Raw genomic sequence first — 20,486 nt, 5'->3', positions numbered from 1 at the left:
TCAGTCAGCACGAACGGGAGGTTTTCTCACTCTTTCTTCTCTCTGCTCGGAGCAATTAGAATGTAAAAAAAACCCCTTGACTTTCCTTTTGGCTTTTTTTATTGCGTTTCCCAACAAATGGTTGGGCTTTCCCACCAAATAATAAATACAATGTTCACAGACCCATGAAATTGGATGTGGATGCGCGCTGCCTTCAATGCGTGCGTAAATGTTTGCCTGCCTGGCTTGACACCTCTGGCTGCTGGAAAAAAGGCTTCTCCTTTGTCATTGGTGGAAATACATAACATCACCAATGTAAAACTACTGACCTCACATGAGTGCAGATGTCATTCAGATTGAGAAGAGAAAAAAAAAAGCCTCCAAGTGTCCAATGCTGCTGCCGGGTGGACAACAGGAGGAAGTGTCAGGCCTGTATTGTTCAACACTGGAAGGACCTTTTGATGGACTGGAATTGTTTTTCTGAGTGGCACAAATATAATTTGTGTGGCATCTTATTGCATGTAAATAGTTGTACAAAAACGCCTGAAGCATTTCCTGCAGTTTAATGTAAATAGTTGTATATAACATTGTTCATATACAAATCTGTACATACGTTTTTCAAATTTACAATTTTATAATGGTTTGTTAAACATATCTGTGGTTTTCACAGTTACAAAAAAACTTTTTCCTATTTAGATTTTGTTTTTGTGTGAATTTAGGTTCACTGTGTTAATGCAATATGTTAGAATGAAAGAAAAACTGTAAAGTCACACAGGTGAGGTTGTGCTGAAAAAACAAAATGACACCAAACAAGGCAAAGTAGAAAGTTTTTTAAGATTAAATTATGAAGGTAAAACCAAAGTAGTCAAAAACCACCCAGTTATACCCTGGACTGCAGAAGGTTTAATATGTGTGAAAGTTTGTTGAGCTGCAGAACCACATGGTTTAAATCCTTGGACTCTGTTGTGGAAAGAAAGAACAGACAAGAGATGTGCATCTGTTTCCATGCTGCCGTTTATTGTCTGTAGTGGAACAGAATCATAACAGTGCAGTCAATCAATCAATCAAATCAAATCAATTTTTTTTATATAGCGCCAAATCACAACAAACAGTTGCCCCAAGGCGCTTTATATTGTAAGGCAAGGCCATACAATAATTATGTAAAACCCCAACGGTCAAAACGACCCCCTGTGCTTAGAAAGCAAATCATTTTAGAAAGCAGTGATCAGATCCAAAGAAAGAACTCTGACAACAGCTGCAACATGATACAGAAAAAAACCTAAACTGTAAATGTGTCTTTTTACAACTGTGTTAAATATTCTAATGAGTTCATCCATTGCTGCGCGACCTCCTCATCACTCGTTTATTTATTTATCCACAGTTTTGTACATAGTTTTCTCTGTTTTATCTGTAATCCCTTTCTTGCTACTATTTTTTTTTTTATTATTAACAATTTGAGCTTTGGACATAACATTTTCATTCTGTTAAATTTTATGTTTATTTTCTTTTCTTCCCCAGACCTTTCAAGTCTGCATGTGGTTTACTCAGGTTTATATTTGCACTGAAATGCATGCACCTTAACTTTCGTTGTACTAGTGCAGCAGATAAGTGAATATTTACTGAGGGATCCTTCAAATGGCGATGCAAGCACCAAATTTGGCACACGTACTCCTTAGACATTACTATTTTAAAAAGGCCGAGTGGCCACATGAACTTTCAATAGGCAGCAAAGTAGGGGTCAAGTAAGAATTACACAGGGGTCAAAATTAAACAATGCTCCAAACATATTGAAAGGTATTCCATATTATTTGTCTGATCATAAAGATTCCAAAAAGGTATAGTTTGGACTATCTGTGAATGAATGTTATGGAGTTATGGGGTAAAAACAGCAAAAACACTGAGAAAGGTCAATTTCAGTTTGTACAGGGGTCAAAAGTTAAAGTTGCTCCAGTTTTGGTAAAAAGTGGTGCAAATTACTGTTTGAGCTAATAGGATTAATAAATGGAATAGTTTTGACTGTGTTGAGTGCTTGATTTGCAAAGTAAAGGTTAAACAATGTCGGCATCCATTGGATTCTATGACATGTGACATATGCTACCCTGTAACGTGAAAACTAAGCATGATACATACAACTATTCCTTTTTAAAACCATATTCACTCAACTAATAATTTGCATTACTTTTTTACCAAAAATTGGAGCAACTTTAACTTTTGACCCCTGTACAAATTGAAATTGACCTTGGTCACCATTCTTGCTGTTTTTACCCCATAACTCCAGAACATTTATTCAGACATAGTTCAAATTATACCTTTTTGGAATCTTTATGATCAGACAAATAATATGGAATACCTTTCAACATGATTGGAGCATCTTTTAATTTTTACACCTGTGTAATTCTTCAATTGACCCCTACTTTGCCGCCTATTGAAAGTTTATGTGGCCACTCGGCATTTTTAAAAGAGTAATGTCTAAGGAGTACATGTGCCAAATTTGGTGCTTGCATCACCATTTGAAGCATTTTTTTTTCAGTTATCCGCTGCACTATACTTGTTACAATGACAATGAAGAATCTGTATCTGTAGCTCCATTTCAGAAGTTATCAATAAAAGCATTGTTGAGTTGAATGAGTTTATAATGATCACTCTTCATTTCTCTAGTTTTTCTCCACAAATAGTATAAGATTATGATCCATCACCTGTGATTATGATGCACCACATGGCAGTGACACTAGATCTGCCAGTTCTGGATTGGGTCTAGGTTACTGTAGCAATAGAGTGAATTTTTGAAGTATGGGTGAAATCATTCATTCCACGAGTCATTAATTATTTGTGAAGATGTGATGCTTCAAAAAAAAAAAATCACTTTGTATATGTTCCCATTACATTTAGTGTTAAACAAGGTACACTGCCCTGTCTACACGGTGCATTATGGTGTTACTAGACTTTATTAAACAAACAAATAGCAGGCAGGGGCAGTGACCAAGCAGCTAGTGTGCTTGTTTTCAGTGTCGAAAGGTTCCCAGTTAAACCCCACCCCTGCTCCTTCTCCACGTAATGTGGAGTTGCGTCAGGAAGGGCATCCGGTGTAAAACATGTGCCCAGTCAACATGTAGATCCACCTTGGACTTGCTGTGGCAACCCAAAGAGAAAACAAGGGAGCAGCCAAATGGACTTACACTTACTTACTATTAAAGTTATCTGTGGTTAATACAAAGTGTTAATACTGTAAGAGTGTTACATGATGCATAATACAAAATGGCTGACGCAAATCCAAAATGTCCTTGTAACTATCTGATCTTAATCTAACTGTTTTTCAAAATGGCAGACGCACAAAATGTCCCTGTATTTGGTAAAACTAGCTGATCTTTTTACAACTGTCTAATTGATAAAAACCATCTGATCTTTTTATAGATGTTTCATTGATAAAACCAATCAGCATGATGGAACACTCAGTTTTATTGCGTGACATTACACTACATACATAAACACACACTATAAGATTTTTACATAACAACCATGAACGCACTGCGAACAGACTCCGCCTGTTTTCACTATACTTTGCAGCCATCTCACATAGACACTGATTCAAGCCAGGTTAAGGACTGCCCATATGGGGGTGGCTTAGGCTGAAGGAACAAAAGGTAGTGAAGGAGAAAAAATCTGTGTTCTTTGTTCCAGGTGTTTGCGTGCGACCTGGTCAAGATCCCAGCACTGAGATAACTGTGTATCAGTGTAACAACTCTTTACAATACAACATCTAAACTTTGAAGTCTATTTCCTGTCCAGTTCTTTTAGGAGATCACTCAAGAACCTAACAATACCAATGCAGTTATCTTGACTACATATTGCCAGATTGTATTAAAATTCATACTAACCATAATTACCACCAATGGTTAGTGTCAGCCGTGGTTAGCTAGACAACATGTTGCTGGACAGTGTTAAATAAAAAGATAACCATGGTCAGAGTATGTGGTCATGCTAGTTGTGGCTAACACAAAGAGTTAGCTTTAACCACAGTTACCATGACTGAATACTGCCAGATTATTGCATTAAAGATCACGTTAATGATGGTTAATACTAATAGTTGGTTAATACCAATAGTTGGCATCTGTTACACAACTACACTTTGCCAGAAGTAAAAGATAACCACTTAGTATATGCTGTTAGCATATGCAGTCATGCTAGCTGTGGTTAAAGCTAACGGTATGATTCAACTGCAGTTAGGATGACTGCATACTGAGAAATTGTACTAAAGATCATACTTATCATGGTTAGCTTAAACCGTGATTAGCAACACTGCGTGCTGCTGGAGTGCATTAAAAAAACCCAATGGTAATTACTGAAAGACACTGATTTCCTCACATATACTCTGTTCTTTTTAGAGCCCACACCTAGCCCGACCCCTGCTGGTCTGAAGTGTAAACTGTGGGAGAACGTAGGAACAGCTGAATGTGTGTGTAAGAAGCCTTTTCAGTGCCTGTACGTACAACTGTCTGTTTGATCTGTATTTCTGTGTCGACTGTAAAAGTCCGAAAATGATAACCTGTTGAAACTGTCTTCATGTAGGACGTCTCTAGAGATGTGTGTCAGACTTGGTTCGGGTCAAACCCGTTTACTCGGTGTTTGTCAACTGGGAGCTTTGAGATGTTTGGGGCGGAGCTTCACCTTGGTCAATGACAGCGACTGTGATTGGCCGGAAGAGACGTCTTGTAAGGACTGCAAACCAGGAACAATGTGTCAGGGTGAGTGTGTTGCGCTGAAGAGTAGCGATCGTGGCGTATTGGTGGAATCGGTTCAAGATCGGTTTGTTTTCATGCATCAGCTGACTAGAGGTTACTTTGTTGGTACAGACTCAGAATGTACTGGTACGATTTAACATGACGCAACAACTGGACAAATCACGTCTGACCTTCTGCAGTTCAACAGCTACAATTATGTTTTGTTTTTTTTTTCTTGCAGAAACAACAGGAAAATGCATTTGTCAAAGTCTGTCAGAGTGTCCTGAAGACTCCACCCCCCTGTGTGTCATCACCGGCAGTGGCAGCGCTGGCGTGACGATGAGCGAGTGTGAGGTCGGGGCCACAAGGTGCGCCAGGGAACAGGTCAAAGTGATCAGCATTGATGCTTGTTTGGCGTGAACACAAAAGTTATTTTGTTTTTCTCAGCATTCAGCTCAGAGTGTATGAGAAAGAATTATCCCAAAGATATACGTACGTGAACCTAATACTGAAAACTAGTAAATATGTTCCTCTGAAATCAGCTGATGTGTACAAGCCAAAAGAAATGCTTTTAAAACTTTGCCTTTTTGCAGCACACTTCATTTTTGTAATCAACCCAAAAATATATTTTTGTGTTAAATTTGGGTCAATAACAGGAAAGTAGCATGAAGCTATTACTTCAACAAGATACGTGACACTTAAGGACTGTTTTGTTCCTAATTGGAAGGCAGATAATCCTTAAGATCCTGAAAGACATATTTTTGGCAAAAGACTTTGTTATGAGCAATTAAAAAAATGTACTTTCACTGTATTTTGACAAAATGCAAATAAAACCATACCACCATAACACCAAGACCATTTTATGGCCAACCCTTCATTTCTTTTTTCACCCACGCACTGACAATGTTTTCTGAATGTTAGCATATTAAGGTCATTTTTGGCTCATAATCTTCTGACATTACATTCTCATACTGTAGTTATTGGCTGCTTGAGAGTTGTTTGTTGACTCTGGTGTATTTATCACCATGGACTTTAAGGTTGAATCATTATTTACCCAACTCATGCACTTTTAAGGATGACTCCTACCCTTAACGATGTGTGTGACACTTTTAATTATACATCCTAAATATAAGACAGCCCCATTTTTTCCAGATGTATTAAAAAACCTACAATCTTGTACTTGGAATAATATGGTACACTCCTGATTTCCTGGTTAACTCTCTTATATATACAGAAAGCTTTTCAAATAGAGTGTACACTATCACATTTACAAAATTCTTTTGTTTCCTTCACTGATATCAAATTGACATTGTAGTTTATTATTATTTTTTTTTAAGTTTGGTTCCTCATGTATATAAAGCAGTTAATATGTTTCAAGGTAAAATACAGTGCAAGTAGTGCTAATGTGTGGATTTGTAGTTGTAGGTTGCAGTGCAAACAATCTGTTTTTGTATAATTTTTTCTTTAAACATATTTTTAATTTCTAGTTAACTATTTTAGCTAATTGTGGTCTTTTGGTTTGATAAGGACTTTCAGTCGGCTCATCTGGACTCACAGACACCTTCACTAAGGACCTCAAGCGGGTGGTGAGCACATCTGAATGCGGCCATAGAGCAAAGGCCCATGCTGCGAGTCCTCTGGGTTCTGGTCAGCTTCACACAGAACATGTGCCCTTCATTTCTTGGACAGTCCCGAGCAGCTCGACAGTCACACGTTTTTGATGCTGAGGACGGATAGGTTCATGTTAGGAAATGTACTTAACCACTTTCATCTCCCACTAATCCTAAATATTTCATCTTATTCATTCTTTCCAAGTATCTCCTCCTGCAAGTTAAGTTCTGATTCCTGATCGTTATTTAGCCTCAAATATTAGCTTTTCCAAAGCTCTTCTCGGCTCTTCTAGCTTCTTCTCTACATCCTGTCTTCTGGTGCTGCACCACACACCATAATCTGCTGAAATTTTTCTTTGGGGCTTGTCCAGGGTTGAACACAGACCTACTTTGGCCACTAGTTAGCAGCAGAGACCCCCCAGATACAGAAACAGTACTAATCACAGAAAATGGTGAAGTTGCATTCATTGAACACATCGCAACCCATGAAAATCTATTCATGCAAGTAATTGTGAAACTGCAGGGAAAAGATTTTTATGCCAGTTAAACTCACCGGAGCAGGTTTCCCACTCATAGCAGGTGTCAAGGTTGCAGGGAACCTGAACAGAGCTCTTGGAAGCCATTTTTGCTCGGAACTTCGCCCATTCCTGTTTGGCTACGTCGACCTGATCGCACGTTCCCTCGATGACAAAGAAGAGCGGGTCACCATAGCAACGGCCCACGTGGAAGGAGCACAGTGACATTGGCACGATGACCCCGATGTCTACATTCAGGACGCAGAGATTCTCTGTGTGTGATCTACACAAACACAAACAAGTCATACACTTAGTTATGATGTCATTCAACATTTAGCAATCCAAAGAGCTCATAAAATAATTTTATTATGAACATGAAGTTAATTTTACAAGATAAAGAGCGTTGCCGTTTGTACATTATATAACACACTTCCCGGAGGCATGTAGCTTAAGGTGCACCCAAAAAAAATTAGAAATAGTCTGTCATATTGAAAAATAAAAACAAGACAATCTTATTTATAAGTCAAATATAATATATATATATATATATATATATATATATATATATATATATATATATATATATATATATATATACTCAACAAAAATATAAATGCAACACTTTTGGTTTTGCTCCCATTTTGTATGAGATGAACTCAAAGATCTAAAACTTTTTCCACATACACAATATCACCATTTCCCGCAAATATTGTTCACAAACCAGTGTAAATCTGTGATAGTGAGCACTTCTCCTTTGCTGAGATAATCCATCCCACCTCACAGGTGTGCCATATCAAGATGCTGATTAGACACCATGATTAGTGCACGGGTGTGCCTTAGACTGCCCACAATAAAAGGCCACTCTGAAAGGTGCAGTTTTGTTTCATGGGGGGGGGGGATACCAGTCAGTATCTGGTGTGACCACCATTTGCCTCATGCAGTGCAACACATCTCCTTTGCATCATCCGTGAAGAGAACACCTCTCCAACGTGCCAAACGCCAGCGAATGTGAGCATTAGCCCACTCAAGTCGGTTACGACGACGAACTGGAGTCAGGTTGAGACCCCGATGAGGACGACGAGCATGCAGATGAGCTTCCCTGAGACGGTTTCTGACAGTTTGTGCAGAAATTCTTTGGTTATGCAAACCGATTGTTTCAGCAACTGTCCGAGTGGCTGGTCTCAGACGATCTTGGAGGTGAACATGCTGGATGTGGAGGTCCTGGGCTGGTGTGGTTACACGTGGTCTGCGGTTGTGAGGCTGGTTGGATGTACTGCCAAATTCTCTGAAACACCTTTGGAGACGGCTTATGGTAGAGAAATGAACATTCAATACACGAGCAACAGCTCTGGTTGACATTCCTGCTGTCAGCATGCCAATTGCACGCTCCCTCAAATCTTGCGACATCTGTGGCATTGTGCTGTGTGATAAAACTGCACCTTTCAGAGTGGCCTTTTATTGTGGACAGTCTAAGGCACACCTGTGCACTAATCATGGTGTCTAATCAGCATCTTGATATGGCACACCTGTGAGGTGGGATGGATTATCTCAGCAAAGGAGAAGTGCTCACTATCACAGATTTAGACTGGTTTGTGAACAATATTTGCAGGAAATGGTGATATTGTGTATGTGGAAAAAGTTTTAGATCTTTGAATTTATCTCATACAAAATGGGAGCAAAACCAAAAGTGTTGCGTTTATATTTTTGTTGAGTAGTGCTATGTGACTAAAAAGATTAATCCAGGTTTTGAGTATATTTCTTATTGTTACATGGGAAACAAGGTACCAGTAGATTCAGTAGATTCTCACAAATCCAACAAGACCAAGCATTCATGATATGCACACTCTTAAGGCTATGAAATTGGGGTATTAGTAAAAAAAAAGGTAGAAAAGGGGGTGTTCACAATAATAGTAGCATCTGCTGTTGACGCTACAAACTCAAAACTATTATGTTCAAACTGATTTTTTAGCAATCCTGTGAATCACTGAACTAGTATTTAGTTGTATAGCCACAGTTTTTCATGATTTCTTCACATCTGCGAGGCATTAATTTTGTTGGTTTGGAACCAAGATTTTGCTGGTTTACTAGTGTGCTTGGGGTCATTGTCTTGTTGAAACACCCATTTCAAGGGCATGTCCTCTTCAGCATAAGGCAACATGACCTCTTCAAGTATTCTGACATATTCAAACTGATCCATGATACCTGGTATGTGATATATAGGCCCAACACCATAGTAGGAGAAACATGCCCATATCATGATGCTTGCACCACCATGCTTCACTGTCTTCACTGTGAACTGTGGCTTGAATTCAGAGTTTGGGGGTCGTCTCACAAAATGTCTGCAGCCCTTGGACCTAAAAAGAACAATTTTACTCTCGTCAGTCCACAAGATATTCCTCCATTTCTCTTTAGGCCAGCTGATGTGTTCTTTGGCAAATTGTAACCTCTTCTGCACGTCTTTTATTTAACAGAGGGACTTTGCGGGGGATTCTTGCAAATAAATTAGCTTCACACAGGCGTCTTCTAACTGCCACAGCACTTACAGGTTACTCCAGACTGTCTTTGATCATCCTGGAGCTGATCAATGGGTGAGCCTTTGCCATTCTGGTTATTCTTCTATCCATTTTGATGGTTGTTTTCCATTTTCTTCCATGCGTCTGTTTTTTTTGTCCATTCTAAAGCATTGGAGATCATTGTAGATGAACAGCCTATAATTTTTTGCACCTGCGTATAAGTTTTTCCCTCTCCAATCAACTTTTTAATCAAACTACGCTGTTCTTCTGAACAATGTCTTGAACATCCCATTTTCCTCAGGCTTTCAAAGAGAAAAGCATGTTCAACAGATGCTGGTTTCATCCTTACATAGGGGACACCTGATTCGCACCTGTTTGTTCCACAAAATTGACGAATTCACTGACTGAATGCCACACTGCTATTATTGTGAACACCCCCTTTTCTACGTGTTTTTTTTACTAATAGCCCAATTTCATAGCCTTAAGAGTGTGCATATCATGAATGCTTGGTCTTGTTGGATTTGTGAGAATCTACTGAATCAACTGGTACCTTGTTTCCCATGTAACAATAAGAAATTTACTCAAAACCTGGATTAATCTTTTTAGTCACATAGCACTACTATTATTCTGAACACTACTGTATACACTATACAACCCCCTTCAAATACATGATTCCTTCCTTCCTTCTTGTCAGATGCAAAGTTCATTTTTTGTAATTTTAACTATCACAGCTGGAAAGCCAGAATTAAAAAAACAATCAGTGTGAGTTTATGTAACACAGTTTTGTTTCTTGTTCACTTCTCTGCTGTGTATAAATCATCTCATGACCTTTCAGGATTCTTTGGAGGATCCACATCTGCTGAACTGAACTTACAGACAACTCTCCCGCTGGATGCAGACACATCGAGAGTCCTGCAGTTTCTCTCCTGGTCCACAACGAGTCTCAGGAAGAAACGGTTCCTCTGAAATACACAAACAAGAACTTTTGATTAGTCACATGCTTCAGAGTTATTAGTCTTCAAGGTCTTTTATGAACCACAAGGTCTTGTTGATGCTGTTGCATTTTCCAAATGAAGTAACTGGTTTTTACAAACATGGGCAGTACTCAGAGCCCTGAACATTTCCTGCTGGCATGACTTTGTGTGACGCTCAGGACAGTGAGCGCCTCACTTACTTTTACCAAAATGGATAATTGCAAATTGAATGATCTCGATATGAGAGTGCTGATTTGTTGTTTAGACGCTTCCACTCTGACAGCACGGTGGCTTAGTGGTTAGCACTGTTGCCTCACAGCAAGAAGGTCATGGGTTCGATTCCCACCTGTGGCCTTGCTGTGTGGAGTCTGCATGTTCTCCCTGTGTTTGCATGGGTTTCTTCCCACATTTAAAGACATGCAGGTTAGGTGAATTGGAAACTTTATAATTGTCCAGGTCTCCCTTGCAAAAGAGGGCTTGATCTCAATGGGACTAACCTGGTTAAATAAAAAAAAAGGCTTCATATTACATATTTTTCTGGAGTACACATCCTGTTTTTTAAATTTTTATTTATTTATTTACTTACTAATTTTGGAAGTCCCGCAACTTATATAATAATAATTACTATTTATTTTTTATATGGGGCTTTATTTATTTATTTTTACTTTTATGTTTGAGTCAACCTACGGGTGCTTGTTTGCTTTGCAGCTAATGTTGCTTAATTTATGTAATGTTCTATGACTTTCACCCTGTTTTTAACACGTTGTTGGACACATTGTTACATGCTCCCTTTTACATTTTTGCCAAGACCTTCAACATTATACATATTGTGTTATTAGTTATTCTTTATCATTGATGAATGCATTATATTTTGTATAGTTTTGCACATCTATGGAGTGATTTTGGATGTAATTATTATTATTGTTTAAATGGACTGCATTTATGTAGCACTTTTCCATCTGCCTCAGATGCTCAGAGTGCTTTACAATAATGCCTCACATTCCCCCCAATGACAGGGTGCTGCCATACAAGGCGCTCGCTACACATCGGGAGCAACGAGGGGATTAAGGACCTTGCCCAAGGGCTCTTAGTGATTTTTCAGTCAGGCTGGGATTTGAACAAAGGATCCTCTGGTCTCAAGCCCAATGCTTAACCACTAGACTATCACCTCCCCCATTGTTTAATGTTTTGTTAAAAATGTGTGATTTTTGCAGCAGTGTGAGCAGACCATTGGTACAGCGTAGGTCGGCCGGCAGCGGAGGATCCCACATAACGCTGGTGGAACACTTGTAGAAGCCTCGTGGCAGCGGCTTCAGCCCGGCCTCATCACAGTTCAAACCCACGGACTCGCCCACTTTGTACTGATCTTTATTTGGGAAAAGGGTCATTCCATCAGGGATCTCTGGAGGAAGACATAACTTCCCTAAAGATGCAAGAGAAGTTTCAACCTGATTAAACAGACACTCAAAAAGAATAAAATCTTAATGCCAAAGTGTTGGAGCTGTTTAGCGACTTGGCGAATGAATACTGAGACAAACACATTGTTCAAAGTTACAGTCGTGTTCAGAATAATAGTAGTGCTATGTGACTAAAAAGACTAATCCAGGTTTTGAGTATATTTCTTATTGTTACATGGGAAACAAGGTACCAGTAGATTCAGTAGATTCTCACAAATCCAACAAGACCAAGCAGTGATGATATGCACACTCTTAAGGCTATGAATTGGACTATTAGTAAAAAAAGTAGAAAAGGGGGTGTTCACAATAATAGCAGCATCTGCTGTTGACGCTACAAACTCAAAACTATTATGTTCAAACTGCTTTTTGAGCAATCCTGTGAATCACTAAACTAGTATTTAGTTGTATAACCACAGTTTTTCATGATTTCTTCACATCTGCGAGGCATTAATTTTGTTGGTTTGGAACCAAGATTTTGCTAGTTTACTAGTGTGCTTGGGGTCATTGTCTTGTTGAAACACCCATTTCAAGGGCATGTCCTCTTCAGCATAAGGCAACATGACCTCTTCAAGTATTTTGACATATCCAAACTGATCCATGATACCTGGTATGCGATATATAGGCCCAACACCATAGTAGGAGAAACATGTCCATATCATGATGCTTGCACCACCATGCTTCACTGTCTTCACTGTGAACTGTGGCTTGAATTCAGAGTTTGGGGGTCGTCTCACAAACTGTCTGCAGCCCTTGGACCCAAAAAGAACAATTTTACTCTCGTCAGTCCACAAAATATTCCTCCATTTCTCTTTAGGCCAGTTGATGTGTTCTTTGGCAAATTGTAACCTCTTCTGCACGTCTTTTATTTACCAGAGGGACTTTGCGGGGGATTCTTGCAAATAAATTAGCTTCACACAGGCATCTTCTACCTGTCACAGCACTTACAGGTAACTCCAGACTGTCTTTGATCATCCTGGAGCTGATCAATGGGTGAGCCTTTGCCATTCTGGTTAGTCTTCTATCCATTTTGATGGTTGTTTTCCGTTTTCTTCCACGCGTCTCTGGTTTTTTGTCCATTTTGAATCATTGGAGATCATTGTAGATGAACAGCCTATAATTTTTTGCACCTGCGTATACGTTTTCCCCTCTCCAATCAACATTTTAGTCAAACTACGCTGTTCTTCTGAACAATGTCTTGAACGTCCCATTTTCCTCAGGCTTTCAAAGAGAAAAGCATGTTCAACAGGTGCTGGCTTCATCCTTAAATAGGGGACACCTGATTCACACCTGTTTGTTCCACAAAATTGACAAACTCACTGACTGAATGTCACACTACTATTATTGTGAACACCCCCTTTTCTACTTTTTGTACTAATAGCCAATTTCATAGCCTTAAGAGTGTGCATATCATGAATGCTTGGTCATGTTGGATTTGTGAGAATCTACTGAACCTACTTGTATCCCATGTAACAATAAGAAATATACTCAAAACCTGGATTAATATTTTTAGTCACATAGCACTACTATTATTCTGAACACTACTGTAAATGAAACCGTCTCGATCTGTTTTCACACTTACTGATGCAGCTTCCTGATGGCTGACTCCATGTTCCATCAGGAAGGCAGTTGATGAACTGGAAACCTTCCAGCTGAAAACCTGTGAAGCACTGAAACTCCTCATCTTCACCGAAATCGTAGTACTGCTTTGCTTTCTGTCAGAGGAGCAAATAAAGTGGAGATAATGCTAAAAAGATATAAATAAAAAAGTCATGATCCTGGCATACTGTATCCTTCACAAGTTGATCACAACACTTTACTTTTACTGCATTTAGATGATTAAATGTTTGTTGCTGGTTGCTTCAAGGATGCCACATGTCAATAGAGGTGTTCCACAAGGATCAGTAGTGGGTCTCCTGCACTTTTCTACTCTCATGAAACCATATGTGTTTTCAATCTCAGAACTACAGTACATTGTGCATTTTTATGATACCTTTATATGGTTTCAATCCAGGATTATAATTTACCTTTGATAATTTCTAGACCCCTTTGATTAAGGCCAAACACATTCTTCCATTTGACAAAGCTCATCACTTGAGTGATCAAACTTTTTGGTTTGTGAAACTTTAAGAATGATATAAAAAGTACTTGTGACATCATGACATTGCATACTTGGTTATTGTTTTTCAGTTAAACTAAGTAATGTTATGAAGTGCTTGAAGAAATAAGAGCCAGAAAAAGAAAAGATTCCAAGATCAGTTAAAACTATAATTTGAATATTGTTTGTCTATTCATTTTCCTACTCTACTCAAGATCTTTAGCCGATTTCCACAAAACTTGATATGTGGATAATGGTCAAGCCCAGAATCACCCTTAAATGATTTGTTTTGACAAAGGTCAAGGTGACTCCGATCGCAGGTCAAATTTTTGATTTTTCACTCTGGTATCCAGAGGATGTAGCAGCACACATATGGAGGAAGTTTTTGGAATTTCCTAGTAAGCTCTTTCACCTCCTCCATTTTCATTTGGGGTCACCACAGCAGATCTGATATGGATCTGCATGTTGATTTGACAGTTTTATGTTGGATGCCCTTCCTGATACAATTCAATTCCATATTACATGTAGAAATGGACAGAGGTGGTCTTGAACCAGGAACCTTCTGCTCTAACAAGCTTGGTCACACTGTCCTGATTTTCACTCAGATATCCACAAACGTGGCACACATATGGAAGTAAAAGTAAGTCCCTTTGGCTGCTCCTATGTTTTCAATTGGGGTCGCCACAGCAAATTCAAGCTGGATCTGCATGTTGGTGTGGCAGAAGTTTTACACCAGATAACCTTCCTGGCATATTGGAATATTACACGTAGAAATGTGGCAGGGGTGGGGTTTGAACTGGCAACCTTCCACATTGACAGCAAGCACACTAACCACTTGGCCACCACCCTTGCTGGCACACATATGGAAGTGGTTTCTGGAAATTCCTTGATGAGATCAAATTTCACAAAGGTTTGGATAAATGGGCAAACGTTCAAATTTTTACTCAGATTTTCACCAAAACTGGCACACATATGGAGGTGTGTTCCATAAATGTCTATCATGGTCAACTTTATCAAAGGTCAATTATTGAGACCAAGGTCAAGTCTCCCTGTCTGTTTGTTGGTTTACTCCTCCCAGGTTCTTTTGCTGATTTCTACCAAACTTGGTATAGCAGGGAAGGTTTAACCCAAAATTGCTCTTAACCAGTCAATTTTGACAAAAGTCAAGGAATTTGTCTTTCAAGTCAATTTGGACTAAATGTAGCAAATACTTAAGTGGATTCCAGAATTAAAGAGACACTTGCATCACACATTTGTAACACTAAGTGCAGACTGACTGGTTCGTTTGTACCCTGAGGAAGCTGTTGGCCGGCCTCTGGGGCCTCAGGCAGCCCTGCACACCAGCTGGCAGTTCATCCCTCCAACCCACCGTGAAGTCATCATCGTTGTCACATGATTCCTGTCTGGACAAGAGAAATCACTGATTTTGCATCCATTTGCACAGGAGCAGTATTTAGCCATTGTTCCTGAAATACCCTATGTTAACAATGTCAACTCTTCGGAAAGCAAAGATTTTCCAGGATTAACCAAGATGCATTTGGCTTTTAGTTAATTCTGCAGTTAACATTAGCATATGTTAACCACACCAACCTGCAAACGGGTTAGCATATGTGGTCATACTAACTGTGGTTAATGCCACACCTATAGATCCCTTGCAGTCACATGACACGGCCACTCCCTATTGCCATGTTGCCAGTCATGTGCAGTGCTTCTAGGATTATTTACACAACAAATAATGTGGGTACTGCAAAGTGTGGGACAACATCAGTGATAAACTCATCATGTTTGGGCCTGATTGTGGATTAAGCAAACATACCAGGTATCTTTCTGGCACTGAATTACAGTGGTACAAGGACAAAATTGCTGTTTTGTGCACTTGTACACAGCACTGGGCATGTTGTTTTCTTAGTGATAATGTTCGTCATTAACTTTATTGAATTTTGTGTACGCTGCTATGGGATTGTGGAACAAAACTCAGCCGACTTGCATTTTTTTTTTCGTGGTCCCGTCACAGCTTCCGTAATGAAACGAGTAATGTTTTAGTGGTGCGGTTTTCTACAAAATGTTACTATTTCTAACCTTACCCATAGTGTAATGGTGGAAAAAAACTGTGAAAAATAGAGGAAACATGAGTTGAGATGGCTTGTCTACACAGCTAAGTGTATTGTGACCGGCTAAACTTGACCTTCAGCTGCACGTGGCACCACCCATGTGGCCTGTGACCTCACGTGCAAAGCCTCTATATCAAGGTAACAATGACGAGTATAACAAGCTGTACATTGAACATCTAGAAATCCTACCCTAGAAACGAAATCACCAAACAACGAACCCCCAAATAAAATCAACCAGTTTATTGCACCTGCCAAGAATGTAATAAAATCACTGGCGTTTAGTTTGTCTGTCTGACTTTCAGCAGGATTACATCAAAACTACTGCATGGATTTTGACGAAATTTTCACGACAGATAGATATTAGGCCATGGAAGACTCCATTAAATTTCGGAGGTGATCCGGATCTGGATTCTAGATCAAGATTTCACTTTATTTAGGCTGTGAAGGATTACGTTAAGAAAAACTACTTCATGGATTCTCACCAAATTTGCATTAGGGCAATATTAGGGCAGGAAGACTGCACTGAATTTTGGAGGTGATCCGGATCTGGATTGGTGGCTATCAGAAATCTCAGATTGCTCTTGTTTGGTATGGGGTGGGCTTTATATGATGACAGTGCAAACACTGCTGCTGATATAGGGCAATCTCTGCATCCTCTATCGTGGATCAACTACACTGTCCACGTAGTTTAATGCTATCATGATTTGTGGGGTGGGTTCACAAAAGTGCCCAGAGCTCTACTGCCCGTTACTGCATAAAGGCGACCCTATATTAGAGCCAATTACAACTGCATATCTGATATTGAAATGTATTTGAAAGCACATTTCTTCATACTTTTCAAAGATGGAGATGTGACACGGCTCCTCGTGTCTGTCTGGACCCTCGCAAGACTGTCCTCCTCTCAGGGGGGCAGGGTTATTGCACTTTCTCTTCCGATGTCTCTTCATGGATGCATCGCAGTGACTCCATGGTGCCCAGCAGCTCCAGTAACCGTCCACAACTTCTGCAACAATCATAGACAAGAATACTGCTCATGAATTAAGTGTCACGTGTTTAAATAACTGGTTCCCATGTTGCAAATAAGACCTTACAAATTCCATGCAGGTAAAAATAGTTCTGGAGGTACCTGAAGTGTAGTCTGGAGCCCGTGTTTCGCAGTTGGGACCAAACGTGCCAGTTTGACAGACGCACTTGCATTCTGTGCCGCTGAGAACCGGCCTGGCGTTGTTGGGACAAGGTGCACACTTACAGGTATCAAACTCCTCCAGGTACTGCTGCAGAGCCTTCCTCAGGTGCCTCCTCTTTGTTTTGGCACAAGGGATCCCGTGGACCAGGTCAATGATAGGTAGCATCTGGGTAAATAAGCACAGCATTATCATCAATAACCAGTCATCTGTTATTAATTCTAAGTGCATTTGTAGTGATTTTATACACACACATACACATACACATATATATATGACCATTCTACTGTCCTTCCCTTCATTCATGCATGTGCATGCACTCTTGTCTTGTTCCTGCTGACTTTCATTCCTCTTCTTTCCAGAGCATACCTCCACCTCCACAGACTGATTCCAGCCTGCTTAATACTCTTATCCCATATCATCCATTTTCTAATCATCATTCTTAAAATTCTGTACCGGTACTCTTTCACCTCTCAGGCATTCTCTCACTTCCCAAGATTTTGTGAAATCAACCTGGTTAAACACCCCACAGTAATCGCTCCTCAATATTTTCACGCTCCACTGGTATGTCATCCAGCCATTCTCTTCTTAGCTGTTCTCGCATTATCTTTTTTCAGATCTAAAATGTACCATTTTGAAGGATAATAAAGCAGTATAATCGGTGTAGATCTTTAGCTTTCACCTTGTAGTTGACCACAGCTGGGTTGTCGATGACGGATTTGGCCCAGTTCTTGTAGGATGTTCGGTCTGGGGCAGGTCCTTGCCTCTCCCAGGCCAGAGCTGCTGCCTCTCTGGCCCGTCCTCCTTTTACCATGGAGAAAGACTTCTCTGCTGCCTGAATGTATGAACCTGAGCCAAACAAATGTATGGTCAAGAAATAATGAAACAATATCTACCAATGAATGAAACTCTAATCTTTTCTTTGAATGAGTGATAATCAAGCAACATCAACTAGTCAGACCCTTTTAAATACAAAATTTGTTATATTGAATTGATTTTTGGGGGGATTTTGTCTTTTTCTTATTCTTTTTTAACTACTGAGATATGAGCAAGTGTGTAACATTGACTGTAACCACTAGTGTATCTGTTTATTTTTTACATAAAGAGCTTCTAAACTGATGATAAATACATTTTTTTTTTAAATCTTGGGGGTAAAATGAGTAATCACCAACATAAATAAATAAACAAATAAATGCACAATTACAGTTACAAATATGGTAATTTTGTTGGGAAAGTGTAGTGACACGGACCCACAACAGGGGGCGTAAATGAACGGACAATAGAGGAAGTTAAATGTGAACACTTTACTGTTGTGAATGTCACAACCACACACAGCAGATTATAGAATAAATACAAGTCAATGAATGAAGGTGTCGTGTGGGCAGGCTCGACGATAGGAGACGTCGTCTGGAGATGAACCGGAACCAGACGATTTCCACCGCCACCGAACCCGAAGGATACTGGAGCCGCCAAGTCCCGAAGTCCCCAGGTGGCCACCGTCTCAGCGTGTCGGATCTGGTACTGCTGGCGGAGAACAAAGACAGTCAAGTGTGGGTGTGTGTACACCCCGTAACAATAAAGGTGGGAATTCCACCTCCACCTCTACACACACTCGTGCAGCGTCTGAGTACCACTTATCTGGTGGGAAGAAGGACAAAACAGTCGCGACCCACGCCGGTCCTCTGGGTAGACAGCTGCAACACAATAGCTCTTAGAATCAATCAATATAGTACGCAGGCAGAGAAAGTTACCTCTCAAAGAAGTACGATATCTCGGCGACGTGGTGGAGGTGTCATCCTGCTTTTATCCAGGGTGAAGTGCAGATGATCGGTGACAGCTGTCATAGTTGATGAGTGACAGCTGTCACCTCGGCTGTTCCTGTAAGGCGGCAGCGCCCCCTCCTGCCTGAAGCCCGCACTTCAGGCAGGGCGCCCTCTGGTGGTTGGCCAGCAGTACCTCCTCTTCTGGCGGCCCACACAACAAATTTCCTTTTTCTGTTTCACTACAATATAATAAGCAACATTGAAACAACAAATGATTATTTCATGAACAACTAAAATATAAGGGTGTGACACTATTGCACTATAACATTGTATCAATGGGAATTGTTGTCCACACGGACTGTTTTGTGTTGTTACACCAGTGACTGAGCCAGAGAAGTCACACGTCTTATAGCTCCAGTGATGAGTTAAATAAAACTATAGCCCCGTTGGGCTAGAAAGATATATTCTGTGGTCCGTTTTAGTTAATAAGAGGCAGAAAATAACATGGTGGCAGCGGTCACGGATTTTGACCAGTTTTACGTTTTGTAAGCTTAGTTTTTTTAGGTCGCTCCCTTCGCCGCGGGAAGGAGGATACACCTGCTAGTCAGCTAATCAACACACGGCGTGGATTATTAGCATACGGATGCCCGAGAATGGAAGGATTGAAACCTCCACAGCATCTGTGCATGGACTCAGGCAATCTCACAAAGACTTGGAAGGTATGGAAAGAAGAGTTTTTGCTTTATGTGGACCTTGCGGTAGGAGATGACGATGAAACCACCAAGGTCAAACTGTTCGGCTATCTCGTGGGTGAGAGCGGGAGAGAGCTACTGGACACACTGATGGGTGACACGCCTAAAGCAGCATGGAAGATAGCAGATATCATTAAGAAATTTGATGAACACTGCATGCCTAGCGTGAATGAAACTGTGGAACGTTTCCGTTTCTTTTCGAGAAACCAAGGCCTTAGTGAAACCACAGACTGCTATGTGACCGAATTAAAAGTGTTGGCGAAAACATGCAATTTTGGGACGCTACGTGACTCGTTGATTCGTGACAGAATCGTGTGTGGTAGCAACAATGCTACCATGAGGGAGCGGCTGCTACGACAGGACAAACTGACACTTGAGTCCTGCATCCAGTTGTGCCGTGCAGTGGAGCTGTCATGGGAAAATGTCAAAACAATCTCCGGACCCAAAGTGGAAGAAGTGCATGCAGTGAAAGAGCCTGCGCGGAACAGACAGCTGGGGAACATCGTTGACTGTAAGTTCTGTGGAAAATCGCATGAGAGAAATAAACAGAAATGCCCCGCGTATGGGAAGAAATGCAAAAATGTGGCAAAGACAATCATTTTGCTGCTATGTGGAAAGCAAGTCAGCAGACAAGAGAAAAAACAAAACAGGTGCATGTAGCTGTATCTGACAGTGATGATTTTGAAGAAGTACTCAGTGTTACTGCACAGAAAGTCGACAGTGTGAATGTAGTGGATAAACAGCACAGTACACAGCTTTTTGCTGGCATGCTTCTTGGGAACAAGACTGTGAAATTCCAGATAGACAGTGGTGCT

The 20,486-nt window shown here is 40.3% G+C and overlaps 2 protein-coding genes and 1 long non-coding RNA gene across 3 annotated transcripts in view; 2 read left to right on the top strand and 1 right to left on the bottom strand.

The window, feature by feature from the left end:
- c7b (complement component 7b) overlaps positions 1-5,486 on the top strand; it is a 58,366-nt gene extending 52,880 nt beyond the window's left edge. Inside the window, exons 16-18 of the mRNA XM_034191628.1 lie at positions 4,362-4,458; positions 4,546-4,721; positions 4,939-5,486. Coding sequence (XP_034047519.1) covers positions 4,362-4,458; positions 4,546-4,721; positions 4,939-5,117 — 452 coding nt within the window. The 3' untranslated portion in view covers positions 5,118-5,486. The remainder of the gene's footprint in view (positions 1-4,361; positions 4,459-4,545; positions 4,722-4,938) is intronic.
- Positions 2,456-4,288, top strand: LOC117528967. The gene is made up of 2 exons (XR_004565913.1): positions 2,456-3,193; positions 3,979-4,288. It is a non-coding gene; the product is annotated as an uncharacterized LOC117528967 (long non-coding RNA).
- Positions 4,845-20,486, bottom strand: part of c6 (complement component 6) — a 33,874-nt gene continuing 18,232 nt past the window's right edge. Inside the window, exons 10-18 of the mRNA XM_034191626.1 lie at positions 17,839-18,005; positions 17,099-17,324; positions 16,807-16,975; positions 15,153-15,264; positions 13,346-13,478; positions 11,538-11,732; positions 10,210-10,297; positions 6,861-7,105; positions 4,845-6,420 (exon numbers count right to left, since the gene is read on the bottom strand). Of these exons, the coding sequence (XP_034047517.1) occupies positions 6,239-6,420; positions 6,861-7,105; positions 10,210-10,297; positions 11,538-11,732; positions 13,346-13,478; positions 15,153-15,264; positions 16,807-16,975; positions 17,099-17,324; positions 17,839-18,005 (1,517 nt within the window). The 3' untranslated portion in view covers positions 4,845-6,238. The remainder of the gene's footprint in view (positions 6,421-6,860; positions 7,106-10,209; positions 10,298-11,537; positions 11,733-13,345; positions 13,479-15,152; positions 15,265-16,806; positions 16,976-17,098; positions 17,325-17,838; positions 18,006-20,486) is intronic.

The sequence above is a fragment of the Thalassophryne amazonica genome, chromosome 17, assembly GCF_902500255.1.
Source record: "Thalassophryne amazonica chromosome 17, fThaAma1.1, whole genome shotgun sequence".
Classification (NCBI taxonomy): Eukaryota; Metazoa; Chordata; class Actinopteri; order Batrachoidiformes; family Batrachoididae; genus Thalassophryne; species Thalassophryne amazonica.
Note: the sequence above shows the minus strand (reverse complement) of the source record. Positions and strands in the feature narration are given on the sequence as shown.